Source organism: Pholis gunnellus (genome assembly GCF_910591455.1).
Source record: "Pholis gunnellus genome assembly, chromosome: 1".
Taxonomy (NCBI): Eukaryota; Metazoa; Chordata; class Actinopteri; order Perciformes; family Pholidae; genus Pholis; species Pholis gunnellus.
The window spans coordinates 10,435,453-10,450,349 of record NC_136528.1 but is presented as its reverse complement, the minus strand read 5'-3'; the positions used below and the strand labels follow the sequence as shown (position 1 = coordinate 10,450,349).

The 14,897-nt window shown below is 41.2% G+C and overlaps 2 protein-coding genes across 9 annotated transcripts in view; one reads left to right on the top strand and one right to left on the bottom strand.

Moving 5' to 3' along the window:
• Positions 1-3,071, bottom strand: part of myo9aa (myosin IXAa) — a 105,019-nt gene extending 101,948 nt beyond the window's left edge. For all 8 annotated transcript variants that reach the window (XM_079157949.1, XM_079157951.1, XM_079157950.1 and 5 more), the window contains exon 1: positions 2,760-3,071. The gene's annotated coding sequence lies outside the window, so the exon portion shown is untranslated. The remainder of the gene's footprint in view (positions 1-2,759) is intronic.
• Positions 3,072-3,851: 780 nt separating this feature from the next.
• On the top strand, positions 3,852-5,788 carry senp8 (SUMO peptidase family member, NEDD8 specific). Its single transcript, XM_079162874.1, has 2 exons — positions 3,852-3,918; positions 4,509-5,788. The coding sequence occupies exon 2, from the start codon at positions 4,530-4,532 to the stop codon at positions 5,193-5,195; it is 666 nt and encodes a 221-aa protein (XP_079019000.1). The 5' UTR covers positions 3,852-3,918; positions 4,509-4,529; the 3' UTR covers positions 5,196-5,788.
• The last annotated feature ends 9,109 nt before the right edge of the window (positions 5,789-14,897 follow it).

The window sequence follows — 14,897 nt, the reverse complement described above, 5'->3', positions numbered from 1 at the left end:
AAAAGCTATAGAGCTGCAGCGATGAATCAATTAGGTCTCAATTATTAAATGAATCGCCAACTATTTTGATTGCTTTATCGGTTTGAGTAATTTTTCAAGAAAAATTAAGTAAAAATTCTCTGATTTCAGCTTCTTCGATGTGAATATTTCTGGTTTGTTTACTCCTCCATGGACAGTAAACTCAATATCTTTAAGTTTTGGACAAGACAAGACATTCTAGGACGTCATCTTGGGCTTTGGGAAACACTGATCGACTAAATAATCGATCAATCGAGGAACTAATCGACAATAAATATAGCCGGATAAGTTCTGATGTAGTCACTCCAGCAGCAATAACTCTCTTTACCTCATACTAATTTTGATATCTGTACAATATCTACAGAAGTATTTTCTAAAAACCACAGAGAGATTTCTCAGAATGTGAGGTTATATATAAAGACAGAGTTATTCTGCCGCTGATAAATATCTTATGACAGGAGGGTTTAAAGCTGCAGATCAGGCGGTTTGCTCTTCCTGCCATCGTGATGCCTCAGCTGGTCTGCATCTAAAATGCGCTGCAGTTATATCTATGACCCACTAAGACACAGAGGAGCTGTCTTCTTTAGCGCAAAATTATCTCTGGACATATAAATCAAACCATCCAGTAGGACAGGTTGTAAATCATTTCCCAGAAGAATCTTACAATATCTCAAATCATATATTTGCATTATGGCCCCCGTCTTTACTGGTGACTGATTAACAGGAAGGTCGGCCAGTGGCCCCCGTTTAAAATGTGTGAATCTGTATGAACTGGAGGTGAACTCATGGAGCAGGACTTGTCCAAAGGGAAGCCGCACCTCAGGACTAACCGGTAGACAGGACATTGTGAACAGGGTGAAGCCATTCATTGTTTGCCTGAGACGACACGGACTGAATCCCAAATGATGCAGCTGTGAAGGTGAAACTCTGCATGAAGTGATGCAGTTTTGTTTTTTTACAAGTAACGGTTTGTCCACCTTCATCAAACTAGTTTCAACTAGTGCAGATTGTCTTGTTATTCCAATGCTGCAATACGTTCATAGAACCACAAAATATCCTACAACCGTGCAGACGATCTCCTGCAAAACCCTTCCAAGCTTTCAGGCCACAGCTTGGGTCTCTCAGGTGGTGCCGGTGATATCGGCCGACACAGACGCGGCCCCCCGATGTGATACAAACCGAGGCCGGTCTTTTAGAAATAGCAGACAGAAGGGGGCCTGTGGGGTGTCAGATGTCGACAGGGACCAGTTGCCGGAGTCTCGGCCTGGGCCGCCTCTTATGCTAACGGCAGCTGGGTCCTCTCAAGACCTCACATTCCTGCAGGACAGACCCACTTCACCCGCATCACCTGTGCTGATCTGAGGGCCGGACGAGCTCTCGGGGGAACCTCACAGCTACTTGAATTAAAGTCTTTTTTGCAGATATTAAAGGATACAGGGATACTGCACTAAAACAGCAAACTACTAATGTTTTTTACTAATGAAAAGAGAAGAATGGGTAAAGAAAAACACCATGATATGGAGACGTTCAGCCCTGATTATCACAGAAATCCTGATCTTAATCTAATAGGGGTGTTACATAATGCTCACACGGACACAGTGATGGAAGATGATCAGGGGCGTATAGGTTACTGAACACAAAATGCAACGTCCCAAGCTGAGGACCATTGTGACATGTTACTCCCCTCATTTTCCTGTCATCACTCCATTCACAACTCCATAACAAAAAAAGGGAACAAAATGCCCCCAAAAGATCCTCAGCAAGTACAACAAAGAACTAGAAACTCACAATAGAGCAGCACAGACGACAATGTAAACCAAAGCCTCCAAAAGCAAGACTAAAGTGACAAAACACAAGGTAGATTAAAGGCATCTTGCACAGAATGATATCTGGTGCCGTGAGTTTGCAGCCATGAAGTGTGTGAAGTCGACTCTGTCCACTGGACAGACTGAGGCGTGCACCCATGATTCAGCAGCTTCCTCACCCGGTTAGACCTCCCTGTGCAATTACAGCCGCTTTGCAGTCTTTTATTGCCTCCACTGCATTATAAGCTGTACTGTCTGACCTCCGCTAAATAATACATGTAAACATTTACCCCACCCTACTGCGGACAAACACTCCAACCAGCACAGAACTTCACCCTATTATGAAGATGATTACTAAATACTGTAAGGGGTCCTTTCATTTATGCTGCATCATCCTATAAGGACATGTGAGTTGATGTTTTGTCTGCTTTTTGTTTGTTTGTTTCGATGCATAACAACATCAACCTGCACAGGAACTACAGAGGACACATTTCCATCATAATTGATATCAATAAATCATCTTGACAGGGTGTCACATTTAGGAGCAGATCAAACACTCTTGTGCATGACACATGACAATGAGCTGCAAATGAAACTTTTCACCCCACACATAAATACACACAAACACACTTCTGGTTGTGACTATTCATTCAACAACAACAACAGAAGCACCGGCTGAGCCCACACACACACACACACACACACACACACACACACACACACACACACACACACACACACACACACCTTAAAAGCGCGAATCTTGCAAAAGAGCGAAGAGCGGAGATTAAAAGAAAAGGAACAAGTTTTCTTGATTCACTGGTTGCTTGCAACCCCAAAGCCCCTCGTCCCACCAAACACACACACGCACACACACACACACACACACACACACAGAGACCACAGTGTCCCAACTACTAAACATCACACTCTTACCTCCAGACGTGGCCGCTGAAGTCAATTGTAAGTGGGACTGAAGTTGTTTCCCGTCTGCTCTCGGGATGGGTTTGCAGAGCCACAAATACCTTCGTCCCTATTTAATTCCCTGCATTCCCAATGAATTAATTTGTTTTCCTTCTCTTCTCCCGCTGCTCGCCTCCGAGCAACTCTTCGAAATTCAAGTCCGCGCTGATTTTTTTTGTTATTGTTATCTGTGCGTGTTCGCTGTTGTTGTGAATGTCATTAAAAGAGCAGTCCTTCTTCGCAGCTCGCTGACGGTCGCTGAAAACTCCACTTTGCCTTGCTAATCAGTGCCGCCGCTCCGGGGACGCGCTGCAGTGCGCGGTCACGCTGCTCCTGGGCGGGGTGAGAGAAGGGAGAGGGAGGACCGTGAATGTATGAAGAGAACCGGGAGGGAGGGAGACGGAGCATGACGGAGCCGAGCCACCGGGAGATTTGGGGGAGATTTTAACATTGTGGCCGCACGAGATATTGCAACTTCCGCGTTCATCATAACGCCCCCCATATAAATGTGTTTCACATTCACAATCACTGGCAAAGGAACGGTTGTTAAACGATTCATTAATTTTTATGAACCCTCAACCGGCTCGGCTGAATAAGGACTCGAGTGCGCATGCTCTATGCCATAGCACGCTAAAGTGTGAGGATATATAAATAGCTCATGTGCACCCGTTGAGCAATTCTCATAGGAATTAATGGGGCGCTATATTTGACCCAGGTATCCAGTTCATAAGATCCAGTCCGCTTCCGTAGCAAAACCGGAAGTAGACAGGAGAAGGAGATAACACGGCAGCGATAAACACACATCACACTGCATGATTTCAAATTAAGTTTAAAACATATCTGAGCGTGTATTTTGTGTTTATACATGATTGCTATGGCGGGAGATGTGTTCATTTTGTACACACGGGGCTGACGTTTGGGTTATATAACTGTAACATTTAAGCACCGACAACTTTTCAAGTCACTGGAGGTAACGAATCAAACGGATAGCGTTTCAGTCAATGTACAGCGCAGGTACCCTGTCGCAAAATAAACGTCAACGGTCTTTCTGCAGCACTTTACGTTACTCACTGCAATGAGGGACAAGACTGCAGTTTTCGTGGTACTTTTTATCTGAGTGTGTCTTTTACAGGTATGGACATTTAACCAGGAGCACATATTTTAATTTGACAGCATACCGTTTATGTTCTACATGCTTAAATTGCTTTTTAGCGGAGTTGTTTGGCTTTTGTCAGTTATGTCAAATCAAACGTCATTGTAAATATATATCTTTATGCGATAAACCAGTTCCAAGTAACGTGTCTCAGGGAGTAACGGTCCACACCATAACTGGATCATTACGTGTTCAGCTCCAGTGAAGTTTAACTGTTTATGTAAGTAACACATACGTTGTCTTGAACACAGCCTCATCCCTGTGCAGTAGCAGTTGTCATCACATGAAGATCAGTATTTGGTTTTGCAACATAATGAGCAAGATTTGTTTTGATACATCACAGTAAAAAAGTGTAGTTTTGCTGCTTTCACAAATGTTTCTCAGTTTAAAACTTGAGCTAGACACTATCTTGACATATTTAATAAACAACTAACATCACAATTCCCCTAAATCCTCATGTGACATCTTCAAATTGCTTGTTTTGCGCGACCAATAGTCTAAAACCCAAATTAATTTAGTTTACGACCACATAAGACAAAGAAAAGACTAAAATCTTCTCTATTTTCCAGACGGACACTCTGTGTTGGAGGATGGACCCCGTCGTGCTGAGCTACCAGGACAGCCTGTTGCGGCGCTCTGATGTGTCCTTACTGGAAGGACCTCACTGGCTCAACGACCAAGTCATTGGTTTTGCCTTTGAGTACTTTGCCGCTGAGCGCTTCAGAGTCCTGGGGGAGACCGTCACCTTCATCAGCCCGGAGGTTGCCCAGTTCATTAAGTGTGCTTCCTGCCCTAATGAGTTGGCCCTATTCCTGGAGCCGCTGGATCTTGCCTCTCGCCAATGGGTCTTCCTCGCTGTCAACGACAACTCCAACCAGAGCGCCGGGGGATCCCACTGGAGCCTTTTGGTCTACCATCACAACTCCAACCACTTTGCACACTTCGACTCTCAAAACGGCAGCAATTCACTGCACGCGCGGCGCATCGCCGTCAACTTGGAGCCCTTCTTGGTCGCGGGGAGGAAAGCGCAGTTTGTGGAGGAGCCCTGCCCGTCGCAGAAGAACAGCTACGACTGCGGCATGTATGTGATCTGTATCGCGGAGGCCCTGTGTGAGAAGGCCCAGGTGGAGGGCTCGCCACGCCTTCCGGTGCAAATCATCACCCCGGCCTACATCACCCAGAAGAGGGCCGAGTGGTGCAGACTGATCCAGAGTCTGGCTCACAATGACCTGTGCTGCGCTCTGTCCTTTCCTTAGCACATCGATTGCCCCCTCACTATATGCAGAACAGCTGTCCCTCTCTACAGATCTACTGCTGGAACATCTGATTGCACTCCCTGAATACAGTATATAACTACTTATGACGTGTATTTCCATTACAGTCTCTATCATACTCAATAATAGAGAAAAAGGGTTAAAAAAGATAATGCATTGTGAGAAATCTTATATGATTCTTTGAGAACTTGGTGTCATGTTTATGCCTTGTATACACACAGCAACATACAATATGTAAACCTGAACAAAGAAATGTACTCCTGTGTACGTACTTGGTGAGGATGGAGTGAAACAGACTTTCTCCGTTGTATTCGTTTGGGGCGACTGTAGAAATGTTTACACAGATTATTGCTCAGGGTCATTTTAAATGAACTAGAATTGACGATAAGAATGTGAATCTTAACTTTGGCTCCTGCTTCGTGTCACATGTGCGTTAATGTCTGCAACTACAAACTTTTAGTTTTGAAACGTTTCAAAGCATATTGCTGTACGAGGGTGAGCCGTGCACTGTGTGTTGTGGCTGTCTGAGACAAAAGGCAATGTTGAGAGGTGGAGCGTATGATACGTTCTCACAAAAAGCATCCAACTGTCTGTTGATCTAATAAACTGTATTGATGTCACATTTTGTTGACAAAATGACAAATGTGGTTTTTATTAGTTTTGGATACCTTACTTTGGGGATTAACATGTTTATAGTCCGAGTATTTGACAATTCAATGGTATTAAATGACAAACTTTGTCTACAATTTTAAAAAAGTTATGTGATTATGACAAATCAGAAATAGATTACAATAAGTAAAAATTAAAAGCAAACTTATTTTCAATCTTTGTGCAACAAACAATTCAGTCAGGACTCACATTTCAATAGCTTACCATTGAAACATCTTATGTTTGTGCTTTGAAAGAAAGTATTATACTTACAAGAATGGAACAGCTTGATGGATTTCAGCTAAATAAAGCTGAAACACATCGGGGGCAAAGTGTAAACTTCATTGTGTGGCGACTGCAGGAAATCTGTAGCAGTTATTCAGAAAACCAAAACAGAGACTCTCACTTTACAATCCTTCAAAATAAGTTTATGTTCATCTATTTAAAGGAAATGGCTTCCATTTTTAGAAAAGTGTCAAAAATATCCATAGTTTCCATAGTTGGAACGGTACAAGCTGTCGTCCAGCATTGTACTTTAAATTAAGAAAGCACACAGGAAGGTCAAACTATTCTTTATTTACAACGTTACTATTCAGAGTCAGACTGTGGCCTTTGACATATTTATAAGTGAGCACAACTAAAGTAACGCTGACCCCATCCAGAGAAAAAGAGCATTCACAGAAATGTCAAATGTGATTTCAGGAAAAGGGCGAGCAAAGGAACGACCCATCGCTGCCCTGTCTTATTTCACTACCTCTAGGAAGCCAAAGCTAGTGTGGTGAAGGTGAAGATACGTCACAATTTAGACTGAGAGATATCTCTTCATCTTATCTGAAAGCAAACTGTTGTTGACGAGTTTGATAGGAAGAAGAGGGGATTAAAAAAAATGTAGCAGGTCATTTTAAAAATCTCTTTCCATGAAGTCAATTGAGCACACACAGTATAATCAGGTATACTCATCCGTAATTGTGTTGCAGTAAATTAAGGACACCACCTCCTGATCTGGCTGCGCTGCTCTTAACATTCACAATGCTCGGACTGTTTCCACCCTCTGCTCTGCTTCCTCTGGATTCCTGAGCACATCTACATCCCACAGGCGTATTTCACCCGGAGTAACCGGTCAGGCGAGCCGTCAGGTTTTTACTATTGTCCTAATAAAATGCCACAAAGCCGGGGCATTCACCACCCTGGCAGTACACTGCATTAGTGAGACAAAGAGCCCAGGGAAAGGCACATTAATGTAGACAGATTTGCTCCTAAATGGCCAATTTACCAAGTCCACTCCATGGGTGCTTACAAGGAAACCGAACTTGACTCTCTGTCTATTGTCCTCTCAGGTCGTGGTAGTCTAAGAGAGTAGTGCACCACAGTTTGGTGTCATAATTTACAAAAGGATACAAAAGGGGCACCTTGTTATGTGCCGGATAACTGAAACTGAGATGGATAAACTTAAAATCCTACAAAATACTGAACCCTGCTCTTTGCTCTTTTGGCAAATGATGCACATCTTTCTGTGGCCTGAAACAAAGCTTCTTAGTATTGCTGCTTCTGTGCTGCAGTAAATATATACAAGTGGAACTACTGAAAAATTGCTGAAGGCCGTGCTTTATCTTCAGGACGGAAGGTGCAGGTACAGTGAGCTAAACACACATTCAATAAAGGTTAAAGACAGCGGTTGGACTTTAAAGCCTTTACTGGAAGCAACTGTGAAACTGTACTGGACAACAATCAAACATGATGAGAGTGATTACAAATCAGAAAAGCGATCAGACCCATAAACAACAGTTTGACCAAAGGAACTGTAAAATTCATTAAACTCACACTGGGCCTCATGAAGCAACATTCTCTTTAAATTATCTTAATTTTATGAGAAAAAAAAAGAGAATTAAACTCCAAATGTACCAAACGTTCTTACGGCTCCAAATCAGGTGTGCTGAATCCCACCTGTCACCGATTGTTTGTTATTAGCATAGGCAACGCCCCCTAAACACCATATAAGGGAAGGTGTTGTGCTGTAAGCAAATACTCTGGCATATGGCCAGAAAAAAGTGCTGTAAGAAGAAGAATTTAAGCAGGAGTGAAACTGAGGTACTGTTGAATAAACTTAAACAAAGAAAGCATGTGGTGTTACAGGAAAATCAAAAAGCATCAAAGAACGACACAAACAATACCATCCAAAGGTTTTTATAGTATATATATATATTTCATAGTATAGTCTTAAATTGGGGTCAATGGTATTTTTTTAGGCCACAAAGTTAATAATCCAATCATGGTAACTCTAAAGCATCTAATAATCTAAACTTGATTATATGATATTTCTTATGTTACTCAAATTTAAAACATTTGCTTCTTTGCATTGTACAAACAATTTGTGCACTGTGATAATCAGATGTTTTTTCTCTGGAGTGCTCTCGATCATTCTCTTATCTAAGAGGAGCAACAATACTCCCAAGAAAACATTGGTGAATCCCAGAAATCGGTGGTACCGAACAAAATAAGAACAAATCCTGGATTACGGACAAAAAGGAAACATGCCCACAGTTAAAAATACACATATGTAGCCAAAATTATTGAAGTATATTTGGTTTTGTATGACCACACATATACCTTCATTTATAGACACAAACGCAGAGCTCCATTAGTGAACTCACTCACCTCTGTTCTTCATCAGTGTGTAATTGATTTCAGGAGCAGCAGCCAAGGTTTCCCCTCCAGGATCTCCAGGTGGTTCATATTTACTAATCTGATGGAACCCCTCGGGCCTGGAGCATGTACAAGTACATACACACATACGCATTTACACACAAACCATACGTTGAGCTCAGAACTGTCTCTGAAATCCGAAATAAATCTTGTTTTGGGAGCGTTGATTCTACATTACATCATGTCCTGTCACAACACATCTGCAACCAGCCACAACAACGTTGGAACCATTTCAGCTTCATTTACAGCAGGATGCGTGAGAATCAGTTTGATTAAAACAAGCAACATACTTTCGAGAGGCCCAAATCCGACACACACACACACATCCTGGACGGCACTGTTTCCAGGTGTGCAACTGCTCGGTAACACGTGTTGTTCAGGAGAAGGTAGGTCAGGACCGTATCACAACATCACATCAGGAATGGAAAGGAGAGGGCAAGAATTAGATGCTCCGCCGCATGTGCAGCACGATTCCCCCGAGATAAGGCGTCACCATTGTGCTCCATGTTCACACACTGTACCCGGTGAAATGAAGACGTGCCAGCCAGGCTTGTCCTTCTCCTTGGATCAGATGGTAAACTGGAATTATGTAGGTCAGTCATTGTATGAGAACCTCTGTCCCTGTAGAAAACTGTTCTTAAATCCAAAATAAGAAACTAGAGGCCACATCCTCAATATGTCAAATATTTTACTAAAATCTGATGTGAAGCAGCAGAACAAGACTATGAAAAACACATTTGGGGAAATATGTGAGCAGCTAATTAGATGTAAGTAATGCTTGACTTTTATCAACCTCTAGTGGCAACCAGGGAATTGGAACAATATCTCTTCCAAAGTACTGCGTGAATTGCCTATAAATAATCCCATAAATCCCATTTTGATAGGATTAGCATCTAAATAGTGGCGTCACCAGTGAATATTAAACCTATTAAACTCTGACAGATATTTATGACAAAAGCTTGAGATTTTGAGAAATGCGCTGTGATGCTTACTTGCAGACTTTCGTGTCTGTATGGTGAGGCTACAGCGAGCAGCTGGTTAGCTTAGCTTAGCATATATACTGGAAGGAAGGAAGAAGACTGCTCTAGCTCTATCCAATGGTAAAATAAATCTGCCTTTCAGCACCTCTAAACCGGCTTTTAATGTTTACACTGCAGTTGTACGTCTTGCAGATTACAAGATATAATGTGTTGAACCTCTGAGGTTTAGAGGTGCTGGTAGACGGATTTTATGGCCATTTGACAGAACAAGTCAAGCTCCAGTATTTGTTCTATGCTAAGCTAACCAGCTGCTTACTGTAAACTAACATTACCATACAAACAAGAGAGTAACACTCTTATAATCTAATTCGCAGCAAGAACGCACGTTAGCAAATTTACAACAAAAGATCTTTTACATCAACAATGTCTATTACTTTAAGTTACAAATTACTTTCTGTCTTTAATGGCTCAAACTACAAAAGTCTTAATGTGAAAAAAAAAATGTCCTAGCTTCACCACATCTCTGTTACTTTGTGGACACTTATGATGATGGACTGCAGATCTTTCACTTCCTGGGTTGAATTAGTTATTACTGGAAGGAAAAGTAAAGAAATGCAAAGAGCTGATGAAGTGCAGATGCAAACAGAGAGACAGACAAAGGAAAATAAAATGAAAAGGTGCAGTAGATTTGATTCCATGGTAATGTTTAAGATTCAAACGATTCAAAAGACTTAAACTAAAATTCCCAACTAGCGACATTGTCCAATAAGGAATAGTCATTACTTAAAGGATAAATTCTCCCTTACATACTAATGTTAATATATTGTTTTGGCCTAATCTGACTGGTTTCCCATACATTCCAGAATGCATTTCAACAGCTCTCCAGAGAATGGGTGTGAACTTGATGCTCGCAGTCATTACATTACAGTCATTTAGCAGATGCTTTTATCCAAAGCGACTTACAATTCTACAGGAGCAATTTTGGGGTTAAGTGTCTTGCTCAAGGACACATCAACAAGCAACAAGCAACTCGAACCGCCGATCCTCTGATTGAAGGACGGCCCTGCGATCCACTTCGCCACAGTCGCCCAGTCAATGGGGGGCACATGGACGCATGAATGTAGTGAAACTATCCCACTTGTTTGTGAGTACTGGGGCGTGTGTGTGGTTACGGTCAACCTCCGATAATCAAAAACCCAGTTTAATTTTTGGGCTGCATTGCATTCTGATCCTTTGAGGTCGACTGCAGGGAACAAATGAAACGTTTTACCCATTGAAACTTTCAATGAGCTGACTATGTTTTTGCACAATCAAACTCAATTGCAGCCACCTGGGATGATGTCATGCCTTCTTCTTGTTGGCTGGTTTTACATGGAGATAATAAAAATACACCCCTATTTACTGGGTTTTTTCCCTTCACAGATTTGGCGTAGATTGTTTGCTGTCAAACAGAACTGTAGATACACATGGAATAGTTAATAGAGGTCTGTTAAATCAAATACCGGCTCATCTTCACATAATGCTTCATTCTAGTCATGTATTATAGAGTACTGCAGGAATGAGTCCTAAAACGGAGAAATGAGTCAGCATTTTTACACTTCCAGTTCCCTCATCTTCTAGACAATTGTTTTATGAATGGGTGGTTGGTTGGATACCTGAAGTAAGGTGAGGTTAACACAAGCTTAAGAGATTTTAAAGTTTTGTTCTACCATATTAAATACGTCAGTAAATACCCCTCTTGTGAATTTTTTATCTTAGCAAGTGGCTAAGTGAGACTGTGTGGTTTTTTTTTGTATAATTGCGCTAATGCAAACGTGGTGTTGTTCATTTATAGTTCAACATTAGCTTTTTGCTTCAAAAATCATAAAAGTGGTGTTCATTTGTGAACAAAACATGTAAGTACCATAAACTTGTGTGAGCCACAAAGCTTATTTTCAATAATCCAAGGGAATCAGTGAGATGCTGACTTCCGGGTTGGCCTACAGGTTACATCATCCCTGCAGCACTTTAATAAAGAGAAATTGTTCTCCAATACAATTCATTATGGCTTGCCTGGTGAAACTGCAGTATAAACCATAAGTGCACTTACATAACTTCTTAAATGTAAAAAAGAAAAAGGGAAGCTATCATTGTATTGACTTAGTGTAGAATATCTTCCATAAGATGAACGGCATTTGTAATTTATTCTCTCTGGATCTTTGGTTCTAAACCCGCCTCGGATAGGAATAAATATTTGCACAGTGCACTACTGCAGTGACACACGGCGCCTCTCACTTCATACATTGATTAACTGTAATGCACTTGGATTGTGCTCTCAGCAGACGCAGACACATTAAATGCTCCGCTCTGGTAATGTGTTCCAGGAAAACCTCCAGTAATGCGGCTTGTGTGTGACGATTTCACCGCGTGGGACTCAGCCCATTACCGTGAAGTTACAGTCAGCATTCTCCTTCACACCAGAGGTGAAAGGTCACCGGGAGAGCATTCCACAACAGACAATATGGCTCCCCGGAGGTATGGATGAGGCTGCAGCTTGTCTGACCATCTGCTTCGACCTGCCGTCATTACCCCACAGCTACTACTGACTCACACACACAAAGAGTTACGATGGTCGGCCCCTGCCCTTTGTGCTTCTTAAGGTCTCCAGATGACTTGCTACTCAGCTGAGACCGATAAACTAGGTGCTGCACGAGCTAATAATTAGAATGAACTTGTTTCTACAGCACATTTATTGCATGCAAAGTAAGCATGCATCAATTATGGAAGTAAAAGTAAAAACACCACCAGAAAATACCCCATTATAAGTCAACTTTTAAAATGTAATTCAAGTAGAAGTTTGGAAGTTTTATCCGAATAATGTACTCATAGTAAAGTAAAAGTACTCATTATACAAAGTTGGGTGGTTTAATATCTAAAAATGCATCATATTTTATAAGCTGATCAAGTTTTGTATGTGAAATACAAATCTGCGAAGTAATTACAGCTGTTGTATTGGAGTAAAAGCGGCAATATTTTCCTATAAAATGTACTGAAAAAGTAGCATAACATTAAAATACATAAAAACATGAAACTACCTGAAAAGTGTACAGAACAGTACTTGAGCAAATGTCTTATTTTTTGCATTCCACCACTGATGAATAGTAATATGATACAAATACTTTAAAAATAATGCTAAACTGAAGAAAAGGTCTTGAGGCAGCTTTTAAGGGGGATTACAAGTAGCTCAGTACTGAACTTAAGTACAGCACTTGTATTATGAATTACTGGTAAATATATCTGTTACAGTACAGCATGACATGTCTATTTATATAAAACACAAGCTAAACAGGAATGCAGAATAAAAACGGATTGAGGAGATCTACGTATATCTTAAATAAGCTTTTTTACTGATTGACGAATGCATTTGTTCGGGTAAATTGTTCAAAAGTGTTGGCGTTTGACCAGATGTTGAAGAGAGTTTTATCTGCCAATTGAAGGTGAAACAATTCTGAATCAATAAGAGCGAACAGCTGTGATGTATCAACAGTCACAGATTTCAACAATCTTGTCTTTTCCAAATGGTTTTGAATCGGACTTTCTCATAACAAACCTGAAGTGTGATTCTTTAAAACATCCGCCAGAGATAAAATCTCCATTAGAATAATGGACTTTAAACACTGGGCACTTGTTGAGGACATTTTTAAAAGTAGTTTCTTTGGTGACCAAATAATCACAATCTTTTTTTGGACCTCTGAAGGAACACTGTAATGTAATGAACCAAATCCTGGAGGGTTTTGTAGCCACTTCATCTCACTTTTCTTTCTTTAGCTGCTTCTTCTATCAATTTTGATCTTGAAGTGAAGTTGTGCATGAGAACTGCAGGTAATGTGTATTTTGTCCGTCAAAAATATGCCTCTTCAAAATGCTGATCTAGGGAATTCCTGGTTTGCAAATGGCCGTGCATCCAGCAGTTCTCCCAGTGAGGCTTGCAGCAAGCTAGTAATGTTTAGGTGTCAGATACATTTACGATTCATTCTAGATTTAGAAATAATCATCTTCCAGAACATCAAACTAAATCGTGTATTCGGCAAATATTCTGACTGAGAGCTTTAATTTTGAAATGCTACATCAGAATGTCCTGGTTCTCTCTGAGTGACACCTTGAGGTGGTCTGCTATTAGCCTGTTGTGAAATTATTTTGTAACTATGCACCATTTCCTCTAAAATCGAATCTGAAATTAGACAAATTGTCTCATGAATGTGATTTGAAGTGAGCTCATGAATGAGATTTTTTGAAGGGCTTTAATTTTGAAATGCTACATCAGAATGTCCTGGTTCTCCCTGAGTGACACCTTGAGGTGGTCTGCTATTTACCTGTTGTGAATTTATTTTGTAACTATGCACCATTTCCTCTAAAAACTAATCTGAAATTGTGGGGTAGAGCCCATTCCCAAGGCTCTAGGACCTTCCTATCACCCTAACCCTAACCCTTATCCTGTGCTTGGCCACGCCCCCACATGGTCTACATCAGAATGTCCTGGTTCTCTGAGTGAGACCTTGAGGTGGTCTGCTAGATCTTGCAGCAGGGTTTCAAGCTGTTCTTTAAAGTACAACAATGATGAAACATTGTTGAGTTCAGGTTTTGATCGTCAGCAGGTTTGTTCAGGATCGGTTGTGCCAGATTCCTGGCATATTCCTCAGACAGTGACCCTCTGAACCCGGTGTCTTCCTGTCTGCCCCCGCCCCGCTCACTGTGGGAACTACGCCTCCTGTCAATCACTCAGGTTGTCATGGTATCCAGGTGGTCCGGCCTTTGAAGTTGCAAAGACCGTACTATTGAGCAAGTGAGATGATGAATTTTATTGTATTTTGTATTGAGTATACAAAACTATGAAAGACAACTCTACAACACTACTTACACTGTGCAACACAACATTATTATCCTTTAACCAGAACTTTATGTGAAATTGTAGAGGAGATCACAGAGTGGTCAAAGATGTCTGACTATTTTATGTGGCACAGCCATAAAACGAGTCTTGGGTTTGAATATTAACTCAGATTAAATATCACATAGCTTCAATAAACAGCTGGAATAAGCTGATCCAGAGTAAATACGCCGTCAGTGATTTACTCCTTCGACATGGCATTTAGCTTGGCCCCCGGGCGAGCAGGCATGAAAGCCTTTGAATTTCCAATTTTACAAACGTCTGTGGCGACATTACTGGGAAAACTGACAAGCGGCACACAGAAGGAAGGAGAGATTCAAAAACACACCCGCTTATCTCCAAAGAGAACGAAACAGATCTTGTAGATTGGGGGGTAAATATAATGTTCCTTAGCTCCTTATTATTTGTTTGTACTTGAAGAGTTGCTCT

Coding starts and splice junctions, on each gene's coding strand:
- senp8 (XM_079162874.1), top strand. CDS start 4,530: ATGGACCCCGTCGTGCTGAGCTACCAGGACAGCCTGTTGCGGCGCTCT.